This window comes from Lissotriton helveticus, chromosome 9, assembly GCF_964261635.1.
Source record: "Lissotriton helveticus chromosome 9, aLisHel1.1, whole genome shotgun sequence".
NCBI lineage: Eukaryota > Metazoa > Chordata > Amphibia > Caudata > Salamandridae > Lissotriton > Lissotriton helveticus.
The window spans coordinates 755,543,047-755,561,083 of record NC_136070.1 but is presented as its reverse complement, the minus strand read 5'-3'; the positions used below and the strand labels follow the sequence as shown (position 1 = coordinate 755,561,083).

The following is an 18,037-nucleotide window of genomic DNA, read 5'->3' as shown; positions in this document are numbered from 1 at the left end:
GGATTGGTGGAGCCACTCTGGCGGTTTGTAGTATGGCGTCCCGATCAAGAAAGTTAAACAGATGGGCGAGTACTGGTCTAGGGGGCGCCCCCAGCTTGGGCCTTCCCCCCTGAACTCTGAGGGCTCTTTCGACTGAGAAAAAGGTTGATAGTCCCTTTGGTTGTAGCCGAGTCTTTATAAGTTTCTCCATGTAGAGGTCCATCGCCGGGTTCCCTTCACTTTCCGGAATTCCGAGAATTCGGACGTTGTTTCTGCGTGAGCGCCCTTCCTGATCGTCCAACTTCGCCGCCATTAATTCATTCTCAGTCTCGAGCCGGGATACTGTTTTCTGCAGGGCAGCAGTGTCCGTTACTAGAGTGTCATGCCCCGAGGCCCCACTCGAGCAGTAGCTCTAATTGCCTGGGCACTATAAAAGACGCATTACACCAACGGAACGCCGCTTTGCATTCTAGCGTCTAGCCCTCACTTCCGTGTGTTCTGTCCTTGTTAGATTTGCCTGACTTCCGGGTCATTGGACGGTTGTTTCCTGTTTTGATTCTCTACCTCCACCGTGAGGGTGTTCTGTTCGTCTGTTATTTTATGGCCATACTAGTTCGGTTACGCTTTCGCGCTGACGCTCTTTACTTTGGTGTCAGCGTACTCTGTTGCTTTCTTGAGAGTCCTCACAAACACGTGGACCAGTGTGTGGTGTGTTTCAAGGCTCAGCAACTAAGAATCACAGTAACAGCGCTTTGCGCTGCCTTTCTTACATTATGTTGGGGGGTTACTGTTGCGGATGACTAATTGTGGATATCATATGGCAGATTAAACCTTGTGCATACTTCAAAGGAGAGGCTCGCACACGCACACCCAGCCTTAAAGAAGAATTGGATGTTCTTCCAGTTTTCTCCAGAGAATAGCAGAGTGAGATTTACAAATCACTTACCTTCACATGCTATCATAGAGTGAGATAGAGTACTTATTATCTTTTTGTCTTGTTGTGTATAGAAAGCGAACACCATATTCTACCCACCAGCTATGTTTCAAGGTCCAGACGATTAGTTGTGGTAGGTGATGTTTGTGTATATATAAATAGGCATTGTGCATATACATTGTGTTGTAACCAGCCATAGATAGTAATCTCTTCCTTCCCTTACAGCCTGCCTTTTCACAAGTGTCCACACTGAAGTCCACAGTCAAGACATGTTATTTTCCCCGCCTTTCCCTGTTTTGTTTCCCTGTTTTCCCCTGGCGAGCCATTCGATACTCTAGAGTCTGATAGAGTCGAAAGGCCGTAGGGAAAGGCTGAGGACTATTCTCCAGATTCCTGACGCTCCTGCGGAACAAGCCTGGAAACCATTACACTAGAGTGTTGGTGACTTGTTCGACCTCCGTGACCCTGGCCGTCATTTTTTGAAAGTCTGCCCTTAATAGGGATACATCCGTTGAGATTGAACCCACCGTGGTCTGGACACTAGTAAGGGCTGCCATTATGTCTTCTAATGTCACTTTTTTGGAGCCGTCGTCCCCGGGGGCCTTCTCTGAGGAATCCCTTCGCTCTGGGAGTGGTGGAAAGTCCTTTCCGTATGCATATTTGTCCAGTTTAGACTGTGTGGCCTGAGTCCGTGGGCCCCTGCCCGCCATTGTATCCTCGGAGGTTGTCGGAGTACCTCGCTATTGACCACTGCTTTTTTCCTCGAGCCTATCAGTCCACGCAGCCCGGTGACGCACTCAGGGCCCCCCTCCTGGTATGATGTTTCCCCCAGGGGCTTAGCTTAGCAAGTGATATTGAGGGGGGTCGTTCTGGTTATCCGCCAGAAAGCCCAGAATTGTGGTTCTGATTGGCAGTTTTTCAAGTCGCCCCCAGTACGTGGGCCGTTTCGTGTGGGTTACTGGACTCCCCACCCCCGCAGCTTTCCAGGATCCCACACCATGTGTACAGGTAGAGGGGGGAGGGGGAGGGGCCGGGTCCCTCCGCTGGTGGAAATACCTTCACTCCCGGTTTCTGCTGTTGTGCGGGCCTCTGCGTCACCAGCTCAATTGGGAACCAGGGGCTCCCAAGTAATCCAGTCCCCGGCTTCTTTCCTGCTGGTAGGCCTCACCTCGCAGTCGTCCTTTCTGGTGCCGAATCCACTGGCCTCCGGTCCGCAGCGTCTGTTCCAGCACACGGGCGAGACAGCGTCCTCCTCCGCCGCGCTCAGGGGTGCCTGCGGCCCAGCCACAGCAGTCCGTACCGCGCCGCCGCCACATGTCGTGCACCAGGCACGCCCGGCAATCCAGCCCCCGGCCGCAATTTGGTCTGTAGGCCGCCGCAGTCCGCCCTCAGTTGTTGCACGATCCCGGTACCGGATTACGACCGGAGTTATGCCTGCAGACGCCGCTCGGTCCTAGGCATCAGCACGAGTCCCTGGGGTATGAATTTTATTCGGATAATTGGACCGGATCATTGTGGAAGGCTACTGCTTCCCCGGAGCTCTTCTAGTCAGCAGCCATCTTACTCGGCTGCTAGCCACCCCCCGTATGTTATGTTTTGATTGGATGCTGGAAAGGTTGAATAAGAGACTGAATGTATGTAGTTCTACATTTATAGTATTGACTGTTTTTATTGTTGCAATCATGATGTAAAATGTAAAAAGTGAAAAAATTACACTAATGTTTTGATTTTGAGAACAAAAAAAAAAAGATTTATTCAGACAGAATTAGGAGTCTAGTACACATGATGTTGGATGTTCAATTTGGTAGTACAAATTAAGACAGAATAAGAAAAGCAGTATTGGCGGTGGTTTAGTTAAATATTATTCAGAGGCTTGGCCTTACTGTTGGGAGCCCAAACCCAGTAGTGTTGTTGGTTATTTCTGTGCAAGCTTCCTTCACAGACTGTGATTCAACTTCTCACCTATAGCCAACTTTTAGCTGTTTTCAATAGACATCTTATCAGCCATATAACAAGCTTATGGTGAGCGTAGAGCCAACCATCTGTGCACTGTTGGTTGTCGGCTACCATGTTAAAACATGAAGCACATTGGGCTCTGTGTTGAAAAACAACATAATAACAGCAGCGCGGCCAGCATGTTAACACATGAAATCTGTGAGGTGCTTTGTTGGCAAAAAAATTGCTACTAAAGTAAATAATTGTAAAAAAAAAAGGAGGGCAGCTTACACGTTGTTTTTTTATTTATTTACCTTTGTAGAAATCGCATCACAGCCTGCTTTAGCTATAGATGTTTAAATCTAAAGAGTAGCGTGTCATGATTGCTACAAATGTAAATATACGGAAAAGAAATGCTTCATCGCCCGATTTCTTTTCTCTTTATTTACTTGTGCAGCAATCGCGGCATGCCAGACTTTAGATTTAAACCTGTGAAACTAATGCGTGGCATGAGACAAATGCTAATAAAACAAACGAATACAAAAAACGGTGGGCGGACGACTTTACAGCTACGAATAAAGTAAATAAATGCCCCAAAAACGCTTTACTTTGCAATTTTTACGGTAAAGCAGATTTTAAAACATTTACCTCCTCTGCAGTGTCACGGTTTCCGAAGCCTGCCAGAATGTCATGCCTGCTTTGTTATGCCATTGTTCAAAGCACGTTAGTGAAGGAGTGCAGCGCCTCAAAGCCGCGACACTGTCAGCATCCACTGCTTCGTGTCAAAATTAAACATGGCTGCAATGAGAGCCCATGAGAGCAAGTCCGATAATACCTGGAATTAAAATAGGTTTTATGAAAAGTTTTTTTTGATCCACTGTGCAAGAAAGCTTCTGTTGCTAGGGGAGGAGCTGGCGTTTGGTTACATTTCTGGCTTATAGCTGAGGGTGCAAGTTGCTCGGCAATTGCTAGGTAAAGCTCTGCTTCTTAGGAAAACGTGATTGCTGCTGGAAGAAAGTTCAGCATGTTACTGGAATGCGCCAGTCGCAAGTTTAAATAAACGGTTGCTGGGTTTGTCGATTGTGCCAAGTGTGCAAGCAAGAACGGCGTGAAGAGAAGTTGTGTGCGATGGAGCAACATGGGAGGAGGAACCATTGCAAGCCCGGGAGTGGTGCGTGCGCGCGCTCTCGGAGAGCAGTCTTCACTTTTTCAAGCACTTGTGCTTGTGGCGCACCGCTGCGCGCTCCCGCAAGGTGGATGCCGCCACGAGTGCAGTGCTTGAAAAAGCGAAGAACAACGGCTAAAGGCCCTGCTATGGTTCGCATGCGCCCTGCGTATGCGTGACCTACAAAATTCTCTACTTTTAAAAGGCCTTTGAAGGCTCTTAAAAGTACTGCCCTTGTGCAAAAATCAGGTAAAAAGAATCCTCTTTGTTATCAAAGCTGCAGCTGTCCGGCTACAGCCATGATGGGGTTGGGGGGCAGTTTCCGTAAGCCATTTAGCACTATGGGCCTTGTGTTTCTTCATAGGTGAAAAGAGTCACGCTGAGTTTAAGTCAGCAGCTCTTCTTTAAACTTAATTTGTTTTTCAGTCTCCATGCTTTTAATGCCCTAAAAACGAATGAAGCCTCTCTCTAAACTTCGGGGTTGTTCAAGTATACATGGGTACACTTAAACCATAACCACTTCCCTACACATAGCAAACGCATTTGTTCAGTAGGGGTCCCTTTTGTTTTCCAAAAATATACACTTAAACCATACTCTTATCTCACTGTGGAGCTGTCAGGTGTCGGGCGGGGGTGGCACTTTGATCATTCTCTATCGGTGTGAAGGTCGACTTCGAGGTGGCATGCAGGTTAGGAATGAGGAGGAGCTGGGATGATTTTTTTTCCTCATCCCCCACACCATTGTTCCCTGTGTCCCCACCACTCCAAAATCTGGGTGGGGAGGACAACCCCCCCCCCTGCATTCCCCACAAGCCCTACGCCCATGCCTCCACTGTCAAACATATCGTGATGGTGAGCACCTGGACATTATGCAAATGAGCCCATGCTAAATTGTTCAGCGACAGCTCTGCTCAGGACTACAGAAGGAAGCGCCTTCCAACACTGACAGCTAGTGCTCCCCAGCGCTGGCAGACAATAAGCTTACCTTTCTCTCCTTGACAGTAGAGAAGTCTGGCACTCAGAGTGATAAAAATAGAAAGTGACAGGACTCGATATCTGTGAGTACCAGCCCATTTAAAGCACCGATTTGTTTTTGTTGTGAATCTATTTTATTGGGTTTTAAGATCAATACAGTACAAGTCATACGAAAAAGAAAGCAATGTTGGGCATTTCATTCAGCATATAAGGCACAGCATAGTCATATAGCACATTTACAGTTCACGCTTGAGCAATGTATACAGAGATCGAAAGTGCGACTGACCGGTACATGTACGACAATGCTCCGGTAGGGAAGCGAAAAGTTGAAGGGCAGGAAGAAGAAGAGGGTAAGGGGCTATGATAAGCGCCTCCTTGTTCACAAATTGAGAGCCTACAAAGGTACAAATGCTGGTGAATGTCCATTATTGCACACACGTGCGTGTACTGTCCCATGCAGCCAGCAGGAACACTGGCATATATTTCCGATTAGGTAGCAATAAAAGATTCAATGTTAACATTAAAAAAAGCGAAGAACTGCGCATGTATAAGAAAGGGTGGGAAGAAAAGCAAATGAGAAATGCAAAATGCATGCAAACAAACAGGTAGCCCTCCACCTTCCCCCCTTCTGCGTCCGAATATGGCATGGCCCGCATGGTCTACACATAGCGTCTGCCTAAGGAATTAAGCGCTGCCTAAGGCTGGCGTGGTGGAGAGGTCTGTGGGCGGCGTGTCTGGGCTGTGTTGTAGTGCGAGGTAGATCGTATTCCAGTATGTTGCAATGGGAACCTCATGCAAACCCATTTAAAACACTGATTATAGCTCTACGCTTCCCACTTTTGTCAGATAACAGGCAGGACTTTTCTTTCTCCTTCATTGGTGTGACGTTTGTATTCTTTTACTACCTTTGTTTATTTCTCACTGCCCGACTGCTCTGCGCTATTTCAGTGTTATATTGTTTCCCCATGTCGGTTGAATGGGGTAATTGCCTGTTCTTCTGTCAGGCAAATCCCCACCAAACAAGGGCTCACGCTTTCGCCCCTCAAAACATTCATTGTTTGCCACTTGCAGGCAACTTAAGTCTGTTTATGCAACACAACTCGAGGTAGGTGTCTTTCCCTTAGAATTTATGGCGATGCGGCTGGCAGAGTTCTTCCTTTTTTAGGGCCAGAGGCATGGATACACGTAGGAGTCTGCTCCAGTAGGGGTGCTGCGTTCTGGGCCACTGCTCTGTCCTCTTTTTTAGTAGCTGTGATGCGCGCTGAAGGCCTAAACTTAGGCCTCCAATGTCTGTATTTTCAAAGGCAGGGGAGAGTATGTGGCCTTCTGGCTAAGGCGGTTGACCTCGATGCCAGGGAATTGGGTTTGAGACGCCTAACATCCTGCAATTCTGGGCATATTAGTTAATCTCCCTGTGCCTAACAATGTGTCCGTCTGTAATACAACTGGTGCTCATGTAAAGTGCTCCGATACCTTTGGGTCAAGTTTGTGCTCTAAAAAAAAGGCAAAAAACACAGTTGATGGACAGAATGTACAACAATATCATACATTCACCCCAGTACAAGGATCTGGGCCTAAATCCATCGTTTTTTTGCACTCCACACCACCCTGGGTTAGACACTGGCTATATGCAAATCAGCTCTGACCCTGTGCCTCATGAGAACAGTCCAGTCCGAACTACCAAGCCATGTCTTTCCCAGACCGGAATCGAGCATCCAAGGACCGGTTTCTGGCTATCAGCCTTCATCAGCCTGGATAGCTGATGAAGTGTGGCAGGGTATGCTCAGACGTGAGTCCCTTGCTCACTTTGCCACTGGATTCAAGCAAGCCGGGCTGAAGACGGCTGTAATGCCAGAAACCGGTCCTCGGAAGCTTGTTTCCGGTCCAGGGAAGGCATGGCTTGGCAGTTCGGGCTGGACTGTTCCCATGAGGCACAGGGTCAGACTGATTTGCATATAGCCATGTCTGAACTGGGGTGGCAGAGTGGGCTAAAGAACGGTGATGGATTAAACCCAGATCTTTTGACTGGGTGTGAGTGGTTGATTGGTTCAGATGCTCCGTCCATCACCACCCCCTGTTGTACCGCTAAAAAAAAAGGCAGCACCCCAATACCCCCCAGCCCGCAGTTTCCCACTGTGAGACCTCCTGAGTAAGGCCTTAATCCCATGGCGTAATTGACGCTGCTTGCGCATTCAAGGGAAATCTGCCAATTGAATTAAAAAGGTGTTAGTGTGTTTGTTCTCAAGTTGCTTCAGTTTTCTTGACCCTTGGAGTATCAGCTCAGATCTTCATGGCTCTGCAATCTTTCTCTAGCGTCTTTGAGGAGATTCAGTAGGAGATCACTTAACCCTTTGGTATGTTATGTGTATTTATAAAGCACCCTGTTATATCCTAAGTATTACATGTATATGTAATCCGCCTAGGTCCTCCTAGCTGCTCAGCCAGAGTGAGAGATGACGCAATGTTGGTGTGACAGTGATTAATGGATTGCCTGGGTGAGGTAACGGAATGTTGGTGTGACTGTGATTAATGGATTGCCTGGGTGCCTGTGTCCATGAGTGGTGACAGTTGGAGATGGGCTGAGCAGCAAGGCAGGCTGCTCCTGGTGGAGCTGGTACACGGCTAGTACCTGACTAGAGCTGGCTGGACTATGATTGATTCTACCCTAACATGGAACCAATAAATAAGACTTAAAATATACAACATGGCTACCAGTGTCTCTATGTGCAGGGTTCAACACACACTATCACCCCTGAGGGTGTCCTGGTGCTGATTGCAGAGAATCCCCCAGAGGTTATTGACGTCTCTGTAATGAAGGCGGTCACTGAGGCATTGGACCCACTCAGAAGGAAGTTGATGATGTGGGCTGCGACCCACCCATCCCTTCAAGGGTCCTTGAGACCTTGGAACCTCAGTTGGTATCAGGAGTCAAACTAGTCAAGAGGTAAGAGAAAGTCTAATGGTGAAGAGCCCAATCAATCCACATTCTGACACCTTTGATCGCCTGATGGATGCATTTTTCAGGTTTGCAGGCTTTCCGGTACTCCCACATACTATAGTGAGTAATAGACCATGTAATCTACCCTTTGATGAAAACATGGTGGACAAGGTCACCACTGATGACTCGGATGGGTCGGGAATGGAGCTTATGGCCAGCCATCCCTTGCATGCCACATCAAGCTCTAAGAATTCCAAGGACTCGGACCCTTTGGAGGAACCAGAGTTACCGTGGATATGCTTTACCTGGATGATTTGTAAAACCCAAGTGATACCCGGAGATAAGGGAGCTCAGTAAGTCACCACTAGAATTCACCAACTTCTGGACAATTAGGTCAGGAGTCTCATTATGCCAAAAAGTGCTATGTAGTGCAAAGTAACCCAAACCCCTTAAGATAAATTGGAAAATGGTGACCTTTTTGCTGATGTTTGTGATGGACCCGAAGAAGGGTGTACCTCTGTCCTGGCCGTCCTGCCAGGGCAATTTACTGGATATCACAGGTCCTCCCCCAAATACTTTGGACATGCCTGAGGAAGTAAGGCCTCAGGGGCTCTGATCTTGCCCAACGTTCTTTCAGATTGGTCTCAACACACCTTTTGTTTCCTAGCAATGCTAAATGTGGTTTTCTACAGAAAGAAGGTGCTAATTGGTAAATAGGGTGGAACCTAAAATGTTGCTGAGGTTTCTGGCCAGAATAGTGAGACTTCACTCTTCCTCTATGCAGCCATGCACCTACATTATTATCTCTTTATATCCTGTTGATAAATATGCATATAAAAGAATTAGTAGATTTTGATATTTACCAGAAATAGACAACAGTAATGACTTTCATTATTTTGGACACGTGACTCTGGAATGTTTTGAAGTGATATTTCTGTGTTTTCCCTCAGTTCTTTCCTCACAGACACTGAACAGAAACCAGAGTGATGTGTATTTGCAGGATGAGTTCTTCATGATCGCAGAGAGAGAGGATGACTGTGTGATTGTGTTATTATGATTGTGTATTGGAATTGGTCAATTGGTGAAGCTTTGATGACATCATACACACCAATGGAAAAAGTAGTGTGTTTATGTTGTTTCACTGATTGTAAGTTTCTATTGTTGTTTTTTGTGGTTATCTGTGAATTGCTGGAGCAGGAATAAAGGACAAGAAAATGCATAATCCTCTCTTTTGTGTCTATAAAAAGAATAGAAACTTTCTGTCATGAAAGCTAGGAAATTGTACATTCTTTTCCCATACACATCCCTCTTGAAAGCCCTCAAGCATAACTCCCTGAATTTACTTGGCTAACTTTGTTTTTCATTTTTTGCAGGATATACTAGACGAAGTAAAGAAAGAACTACAGAAAGTTAAAGATGAAATCATTGAAGGTGAGTATAAGCTAACACAAAGGAAGCAGTTGGGCTAGAATTTTATCAAGGCCAATGGAGCTCTTCGCATAAAACTTGAAAAATACAGCAAAATGTATAGGAGTGCTGAAGACAAACCTCAGAGAAATAAAGAAAATACATAGAATATATTAGAGAAGTTCATGAAAGTTGAGAAATGCGTGCCTTGATGGAGGTAATAAGGGGGAGTGGGGAACTGGTTAAATATATTGATTTGTTTGGAACAATTCTTGTCAGTTTTTCTGAAGATAGATATACTGCGACTCTTGATCCTGTGCTGGAGTTAGCAGTTTATTTTTCGTTGTCTGAAAATAACCAAAATACCCCTTGTGGACTTCAAATTTGGGGGCTGCAACCCATTCTAGTCGCAGCATGGGGCGGGGATTTAATATTTTTGACAAGGTTGATTTTAGTTTCCAGTTCAGCCCTGCACCCCTCCTTTCACAGCGCCTAAAGTCCTGTCCAGCTGAACTGTATGTTCAGCATTGGTTTCGTGCACTGGAAGTCTGTTGGCATGTTTCTCGGTCTTTTTTTATGCCTAGATCAAGAGTCCCAATGCCAGATCCTTTTCGTCCAACCTATTAGTTGAGGCTTTTTCAGGTAATTTTAGGGGCAGAACCCAATCTTCTGAAGGACAGAACCCCACGTATCGCGCAATACTCTGTTGCTCAACCCTAACTCTCCGCTGTTCACCGCTCCGCAGGTTGTTAGGATTATGAAGTGACCGCAAGGTGACAATCATGTCATTTATATGTAAGTTACTAGAAGAAGCCCAAAGGCTTTGGGTGGGGCCTGTACCGGCAAAAGCCTAGTCCCAGTGGTTTAAAGGGCTTTCCCCAGTGTTTTGAAGACAGCTGCCATGCCCTTGTAAATATTTCGGGCACTGCTATCACTAGACATTTCAAAAAATGTTCTACCTAAAAATCACATTTCCCAACTTTGTAGGACTTCCCTCTGATTTTGGGAAATTGAGGCAGATGTTCTATCTATAGGCAGTAAGAAAGTATGTTCATGTATCAGAAACAAAAGAGAAACTGGTGATAAAACAGTCCTGATCCAGCTATTGACTGAGGTTCTCATTTATTTTATTGGCATTTAAGCTGAGCAGTGAACAGCTACACAGTGATTATTCGCAGGGTAGTCTCCCAGCTTGATTCGTTCTGCCACTGCAGGCCCTTGTCTACCCACCATTATTAAATGAGTTTGAGCTCTCTTGTGGGTACAAACATGAAAAGGTGGGCTAAGCTGAGGTGTGTAATATAATTAAGAAATTGGCATCATTATATACAGAGAGACTGACGGGACGTGTGAGGGTAAAAGGGCTTTGACAGTAGGCTGCTCAAATACAGGCAAAGGAAAAATGTGTGCTAGAGGGAATAAGACCCAACATATTTCAATTTGTTTATTTTTTGAACCTCCAAGAGAATGGAAAATAAAAAACACACTAACTGTTGTTTCATTTTTATTATCTGATCGAGATTTCTAGCTGCAGATTCCTTCCCTTTGAATTACCCCCAGACGTCTGTCTGAATCTGGAAATGTTTTTATGAGCAGTACCCCTGCGCTCCGGTAGGTGGCGTTGCTCGGCTTACACGTGGCATCGTCCTCGTAAGTGATGTGCTCAGTACCTATACAGGCGCCACCCCAGCAAGCTGATGTCGGTTCTTTATTTTCCATCCCAGTCAGCACAGCTCGGGAGAAGAGCTACCAACAGGCACTTTTTGACTGACCATTTTTTAACCTTTGGTTCAAAAAAGTTTGAGACATTGTCTCCTGGTGGGGCAGGGATGTTTTTGAGGAAGGCTCGTTCTAAGCCCTGTTGTGCCTGTCAAGTGTTGGTGACAGACCCACATCTCTTCTGCCTCTGGTGCCTCGAGCGTGACCATGACGCCAAGACCTGTGTTGATTGTTGCACCATGCACCTCAAGGCCTTGAGGGAGAGCTCCCTCAAGATCCTAGCCGCTCAATCGAGATGCAGGTCCCACGATTGGGCACAGACCTACTCCAAAAGTTCACCGTCGTACTCTGAGTCATCCGGATAAGTTCCACAAGCGTGAAAAGAACAAGAGGATAACGATGTCTTGGACTTTGCCCCGTCTGCTTCATGCCAGGAGACGAGGGAGCATAAGCATTCGAGGACTGGCTCCATGGTTAAGCCTGCACCTGGGCTGTCTATTCGCCTCCAAGTTTCCAGGAGCTGGAGTGACCCACCCAACTACTAGAATTATATGGAGCCATGCACCTCATATTTGGGCGATCCGCTGGAGTGCCTTCGGGCCCTGCAGGTTCAGGTGAGCCCGAATGGTCTTCAGCCTGTGGGTTAGCTCCTGGTGCAAGTCGGGCTCCTTGCATCCATGGACGGATCTGGAACAGTAGTTGCAAAGAAAGGCGGTACCACTGAAAATTAGAATTATCCCTAAATCGGGGTAAGTACTTAGTGGACCTTAAAGATTTCAACACCAATATAATATTAACCAGATGCTAGTCATTATCAAAAAATATTTTTATTTGTTCAACACAGTTAAATATTTTTTTCCTTCTTTTGTCATTTTTTGTTAAAAATTCACACCAATACTTTATATACATGTTCAAAAATTGCTTATTCAGTGCAATGCGTGTCACTCCATTGGTGTATTTCTATAATTATTCTAACTAAATCCTATACAGACTTTCTTCCACATTCATCCACTATCTACCTAATCATAAAATCGAAGCAAATAAATACAAAAATTCAAAGCATTTGTTGTATTTTTAGACAAAACACAGTTTGTCCAGTATTTTCGTTACAAATGACTTTTAGTCAATGCTAGACATGACTAAGATTTTATCCATGTGGAGTATTTAACCCCTTGCATGCTGATGACGGCCCCCAGCCGTCATACACTACAGTGCTCGTGTGCTGAAGACGGCTGGGGGCCGTCATGACCGCACCCGCGCTGAAAACTTCAGCACAGGAGCAGAATCGCGTTAGCATGGAAGGGGATACAATTCATTAAGGATTTAGTTTCACCAATCGAGATATGACATCTATTTCAGTTGAAGAGAACATTCAATGTAGTCATGGCTAAAATCAGCTGTGTCCTAAGCGCGTTTCGGCTTCAAGCCTTCGTCAGGAAGCCATGTTTGATGGGTGTCCTAAAAGCATATTGAAAGGCATCTGGATTACCAAATGTAGGTTCTACTTCATATATATATTTTTAGCTGTACAATTAAAAACTTGGTGTGCCACAGTGAAAAAGAAAAAAGTAAAAAGTGAGTGTTTGATACATTCCTCGAACCACCATAGGTGAAGAAAAGATAGTGTTGAATAATACAACAGAAAAAGTAGTCACCAAAAAAGTGAATCAAAAATCTGTAGACTAAGCAGGTTATCAAGAGGTTCCAAATTGATACCTATGGTGCGCATGCAGTAGATTCCGCACGCAAATTATTAAAACTGAGCAGAAGATAAAAAATGAAGAATAGAATGAACTATAGAGCTCTATATCTCAAGGTTAGTAAATGGTGTATTGCCATTGGACCACTGTTACCTTATAACTGGAAGTTGAGTGTATAGTTTTGGGGAAGGTAACCAGATGTTTTATATTCTGTGTTTGTCTACAGACCTGACAAATAACTAATATGTAACTGTGTAAATTAATTACTCTCCTGTTAAAGGTCAATGTTATAAACGAAAGGGGCCGGGGAGTAAAAGGGGCTTACCAATATCAGTGAGCTCTATACTTGGTCATCTCAGTCTCCATACTTCACCATCTACTCAGTCAGGCAGGTCCTTCGCCCTAGTGCTTCAGTCCTACTGAAGGTGGTCACTTCCTTTCATGTAGGCTAGAGACCACCCTGCTTACCTTTTGTGCTCTGCCTCTTCCCTTTAAAGAAGAGAAGCAACTCCACCAGCTGAAATAAAATGAACGGTGTCCTTTTACCTTGACCGCACAAAAGAGTTCCCATGAACGACCAACTTTTTGTGGGGAGCATGTTTGTGCCCAGAAAGGGACGGCGGTACAGTAACTGACCATCTCCTGATGGATCGTGAAAATCTGCTACGCATTGGCCAAGAAGCAACCCCGTGAGGGTTTTCCTGCTCATTCCACCACAGCCAAGGCAGCTACCTCAGCATTAGAACGCGGAGTCCCAGTCCTGGACATCTGCCAAGCAGAAACATGGACATCTCTGCACACGTTTACAAAGCACTACTGCCTGGACTGTCAGGTCAAAAGGAACAAGCATTTTGCTCATTCAGTCTTGCAGGACTTTGTAGTGTGAAATCATTTTGCAGACCCTCCTTCAAGGAGGTATTGCTTGGGTATCGATTCTAAGGTAGGGAATCTGGGGCTAGAAGTCTCTATCCGTTGAACAAGTTACTTACCTTTGGTAGTGCCTTACAAACCCACCCATCTTCTCTGCTCCTATGGATTTATGGACTTAAGGCTATTGACCCATTCAGTGCCCTAGTTTTCACACACCTGTGGTCAATACTCTTCATCGCTCCCTTCTTATGGCGTGTAACGTCGTGAAAAGAAACTGACGTCAGTGTGCTGGGGTGGTGCCTATATAGGCACCGCACACGGCACTTCCCACATGTACAACTCCACACGGAGTTGTGCGACGCCACCTACCAGCACACAGTGGTACTGCTCACGAAAAATGTGTGGATTCAGACTGATGCCCGGGGGTAATTCTAAGTTAAGTAATATGCGGCTAGATAGAGGCCCTACCAGCTAAGGCTTTACGGAAGGTAAGCAGCTTGTTTATTTTTACTTTGAGATTCATATACATTTTCGTCATCATTTCAGCAGATTTTTAAATTTCCTTACAAGTTTTTCTGCATATATTAACCAGTTTATCCACAAAATGACTTCAAATTGTTTAACGATTTGGACTCTTTAGTCGTATATATCCTGTCTTCAGGCACTTCCCAAAAAGGAAAGTATTTTGGCTCCAAGTATGATTGGCAAGACTGGCATGAGAGTGTGAGGAACATTGACACAATACATTTAAAAGTGAAAGTCACAGGGCTGCTTTATCAGGTCTTCATTTACTTATATGGACAAGACTTGCTTTTCGTATTCCAGCAACGAGCACAACAGACATGAAACATGACAGCCTTCCTAACTAGAAAGCTATAATCATTTGGAAGATGACCTATTGACCATTTTCCACTTGTAGTGAGTACAGTCATGGAGAAAATGAAGGTGGATGGTTAACTAAATTCAGCATAGACATCTCCATATAAAATACGACCAAGTCAATGGAAGGTTGTTATGCAGCTCTACCTTTATATGCAAGTGGGTCCTACATGAGCTGTCCCATGTTCGGAGAACCCACTTTAAATGTATTATTGTGTGTGCTTTTCTGGATACTCCGAATACAAGAAGCTTCCAGTACTAATGCAACTGGTTCAAGAAATCTAAATAAAGACCTTATTTAAAAAGATTCTATGCGGAAAATGTATCCCCTAAATTGGACAATGGGGTGCAGATGGAGGAGGAGTTATAAGAGGAGCAAGTAAAGACCAGCAAGTAACTCTGCTCAGTGAGTAAATCGCAAAGCTATGTAGAACAGTCAAATTCAGAATAGATCAGAAACATGTGCATTTAACAAATGTGGAAGGAAGGGCTGCTTTGTTTAAGGATGTATCTGGCACCAATCCAGAGAAGGGTTTGAATCAGAGCAGGATTGAGGGGACTGGTGTAAAATACCCAAGTTAGGAAAAAATACCCAGACGGTACAATAAACATCCATAGAAAGCATTTATTTATTTATTTATTTATTTTTGCAACTTGTAAAGCGCGGCGTATACCGCATGGCAAACACGAGGTGATGGCTTTTATACATATGTTTTAGTTTTGTATTAAGTTTGATATTATGCTGATATGGCAAACACACTTTTTAAAATTGCAATTATACTGTCTATGCAATTTTTAAATAGATAAATACAATTTAAAACAAGTAAACAAGAAATAAATTGTTAGGTCGGAAAAGTCCTCTGCATGGTAAGAGACATGCACCCATGCCCTGAGTGCCCAACTGCTCTGTTGTCTGGATCCCTAATGCTGATTGTTTGTAATGGTGAACATGGATAATACGTGTGCGTCAGGACATAGGCCGGTCTTATGGATTATGGTCTTGTTGGACATGGAGATGCCCAAAGGGCTACCCTGTTGGTGGTGAAAGGGTACTGCCTTCACCAGGATTAAGCAGTACGATGGCACTTGTGGCAGCACACTGTGTAGTAATTGGTAGTAGTGAACAGGACCTTTTTTCCCTACAGGCTCACTCGCCTTCTTAAAAGTTGTGCTGTGTGTGCTTGACTCACCCTTAGCCTGCATCAGGTAAATGTGGGGTGCTGTATAACGTAGAAGTAGTATATCTGCATTAGTTGTAGGTTTGCCTGGGGAGGTTACAGTACAAGGATGGAGCAGTACTGTGCAGTACATGTGTGGTTAGTACATCGATTGGGTGTATGAATGTCTGAGAGTAATCAATTAGATGGGAGAGGTAGTGCTGTGCATGCACAGGGCAGCATGTGCTGGGTGTATGTGTGCTTGCGTGAAGTACAATGCATGAAGGATGAAGAGTTGTGCAGCATGCACGTGTGTGTGCTGGCAGTGCGTGTCTTTTGAAATAATACACCCTCATTAAAGACAGAAAAGCGTTGGTGCTGAACAGTGCACTCAGACTAAGCATCTGGGTGTTGAATGCATGTGTACATGTGAGGCTACAATGCATTGAGGTATTAGTGCTGAACAGAAAGTGTGCTATGAATGTACACTGAGTGAGTGTGCCTGCAATGCAATATTGTATAGCAGACCCTGGGTTCCATGTTGGGTAGCCCAGGCCTGTCTAGTATAGACAGGAGTAGAGGAGTAGAGGAATCCTTTCTGACAAATTTGTGTATTGCTGCATTCCTGTGAGCTGGGTGGGGACATACTGGAGGGAAAAGGAAGAAACTCCTTTTACAGTTCAAAATATTGCTCTTCGATTCAGTGATAGATCACAAAAAAGGGGTCTACATCATTGAAGGGAGATGAGGCTGATCACAGTTGTAAAGAGTAGGGCTAAGGGTGCTGGGATTAACCTTTGGGAACTCTGGTCACTCCTATTTATTGTATTGTGGAAAATTCGCTTTTTAGTTGTGCCTGCTGTGGCAGACCTCTTTCGTGAAGGAAGATCAAAAGGAGAAGTGCCAACTTAGAAAGAAGCAGAACCCCAACATGAAACTTCAAAGACCCAGACCCTAAAGCACATTTGGTGTCTGAAAAGGGACTATAAGAAGGGAAGGTTGAGTCCCCAAAAATGTGTTGTCTGCCAAGGGGCTGTGTGAAGAGGGGAAGCTCTGCAAGACTTTTGCCTGTGATCCAGACTGGGGGCCAAGGCTTGCTAGTCCCCCTGCTTTGTGAGGGGACATCACCCAGGGAAACCAAGACCACCTGCCCTGGAGCTCAAGCGCCAGTTTGCTTGCCAAGACCAGTGTGCCCTGTGAGGAAGAGGAGAGCATTGGAGGGAGCAGGATTCAGTGGAGAGCCCTACTGTGAGGACTCCCTGTTTGAGATGTGAGGATTTAGCTGTGCATTAATCAGGCCAGCGCCCATGTGCAAGGTTGTTTTTGGCGACCCTGTATGCCTGGAGAGGGCTGCTGTGTGATGAGCACTGTGTGGGTCTTGCTACGCCAGTTCCGCTGCGCTGAGCGGAGCCCGTATGATAGAGGGGGCCACTGGTAAAGTTACTGTTTCAGGAATGGCAAATACTTGTGACTGTCTTGCCTATGGTGCATGTGCTGGGAGACCCTACACCCTTATAACCCTGTACCACGATAACCCTGTACCGCAGCAACCCCGTATGCCAGCAGGGACTGTTGGTACCAACTTTACCAAAGGATTCAGGATGCTGCCTGAAGGAAAAACTAGCACTGTGTCTTCCCCCAACGTACCACGCAGACTGCTGGAGACGCTGTGGACCGCGTCGCACCCTCGCTAGTTGCACTCAGGAGCTGAATAAAGGATTCCTTCCAACCGTTGAGCAAAGTCAACTTACCACATCTTTGCGAGCAGGGAGCTGCTCCTACAGCTGCCTGTTCAAGCATCAGTAATTTATACACTAAGGTGGATTCATGGGGGGATGTTTAGAGGGGGGAATGACACACTGGGGAGGACAGATAAACTGTATATGACAGAAAGGGTCAGGGAGCGATGATGTACCAAGGGCCAGCACTGAACGCCTTGAGGTCAAGAGGGAGGCTTTGCAATCTTAATGCAGTTGTAATTGCAGCTAGAATGATGTTATTGATATTCGCCCCCAGATCCTGCCACAATTCACTCGTTACATCTTTGATTTGGAAAATGTCCCCAAATTCGTGCATCCGTATGCAAAAACTCATGCTTTCCTGTTAAACTAAGCTGTGCATTGGCTCAAGAAACATTCTGGGTTTACATGTAACGTTTATGGCGAGATACATCATCATCATCAACTTTATTTCGATCACGTCGTAGATCATAAAAAGTACGCAGCACAAGTAAGTAACACAGAGATATAAAAGCATTGTCAGATAAATATGCTGAAAAAGACCATTACCATAAGATAGTTTTACAAATGCACGGTTTAACCAGTTAAAAAAGAAATAATGCATCAAGCAAATGATTTCCCCCGCCTGATCCACAGTGCA

The 18,037-nt window shown here is 45.2% G+C and overlaps 1 protein-coding gene across 2 annotated transcripts in view; it reads left to right on the top strand.

Annotated features, from left to right (window-relative positions):
- Positions 1–18,037, top strand: part of VASP (vasodilator stimulated phosphoprotein) — a 1,498,863-nt gene that overhangs the window by 1,316,416 nt on the left and 164,410 nt on the right. For both annotated transcript variants that reach the window (XM_078660889.1, XM_078660888.1), the window contains one exon: positions 9,300–9,357. In XM_078660889.1, coding sequence (XP_078517015.1) covers positions 9,300–9,357 — 58 coding nt within the window. The remainder of the gene's footprint in view (positions 1–9,299; positions 9,358–18,037) is intronic.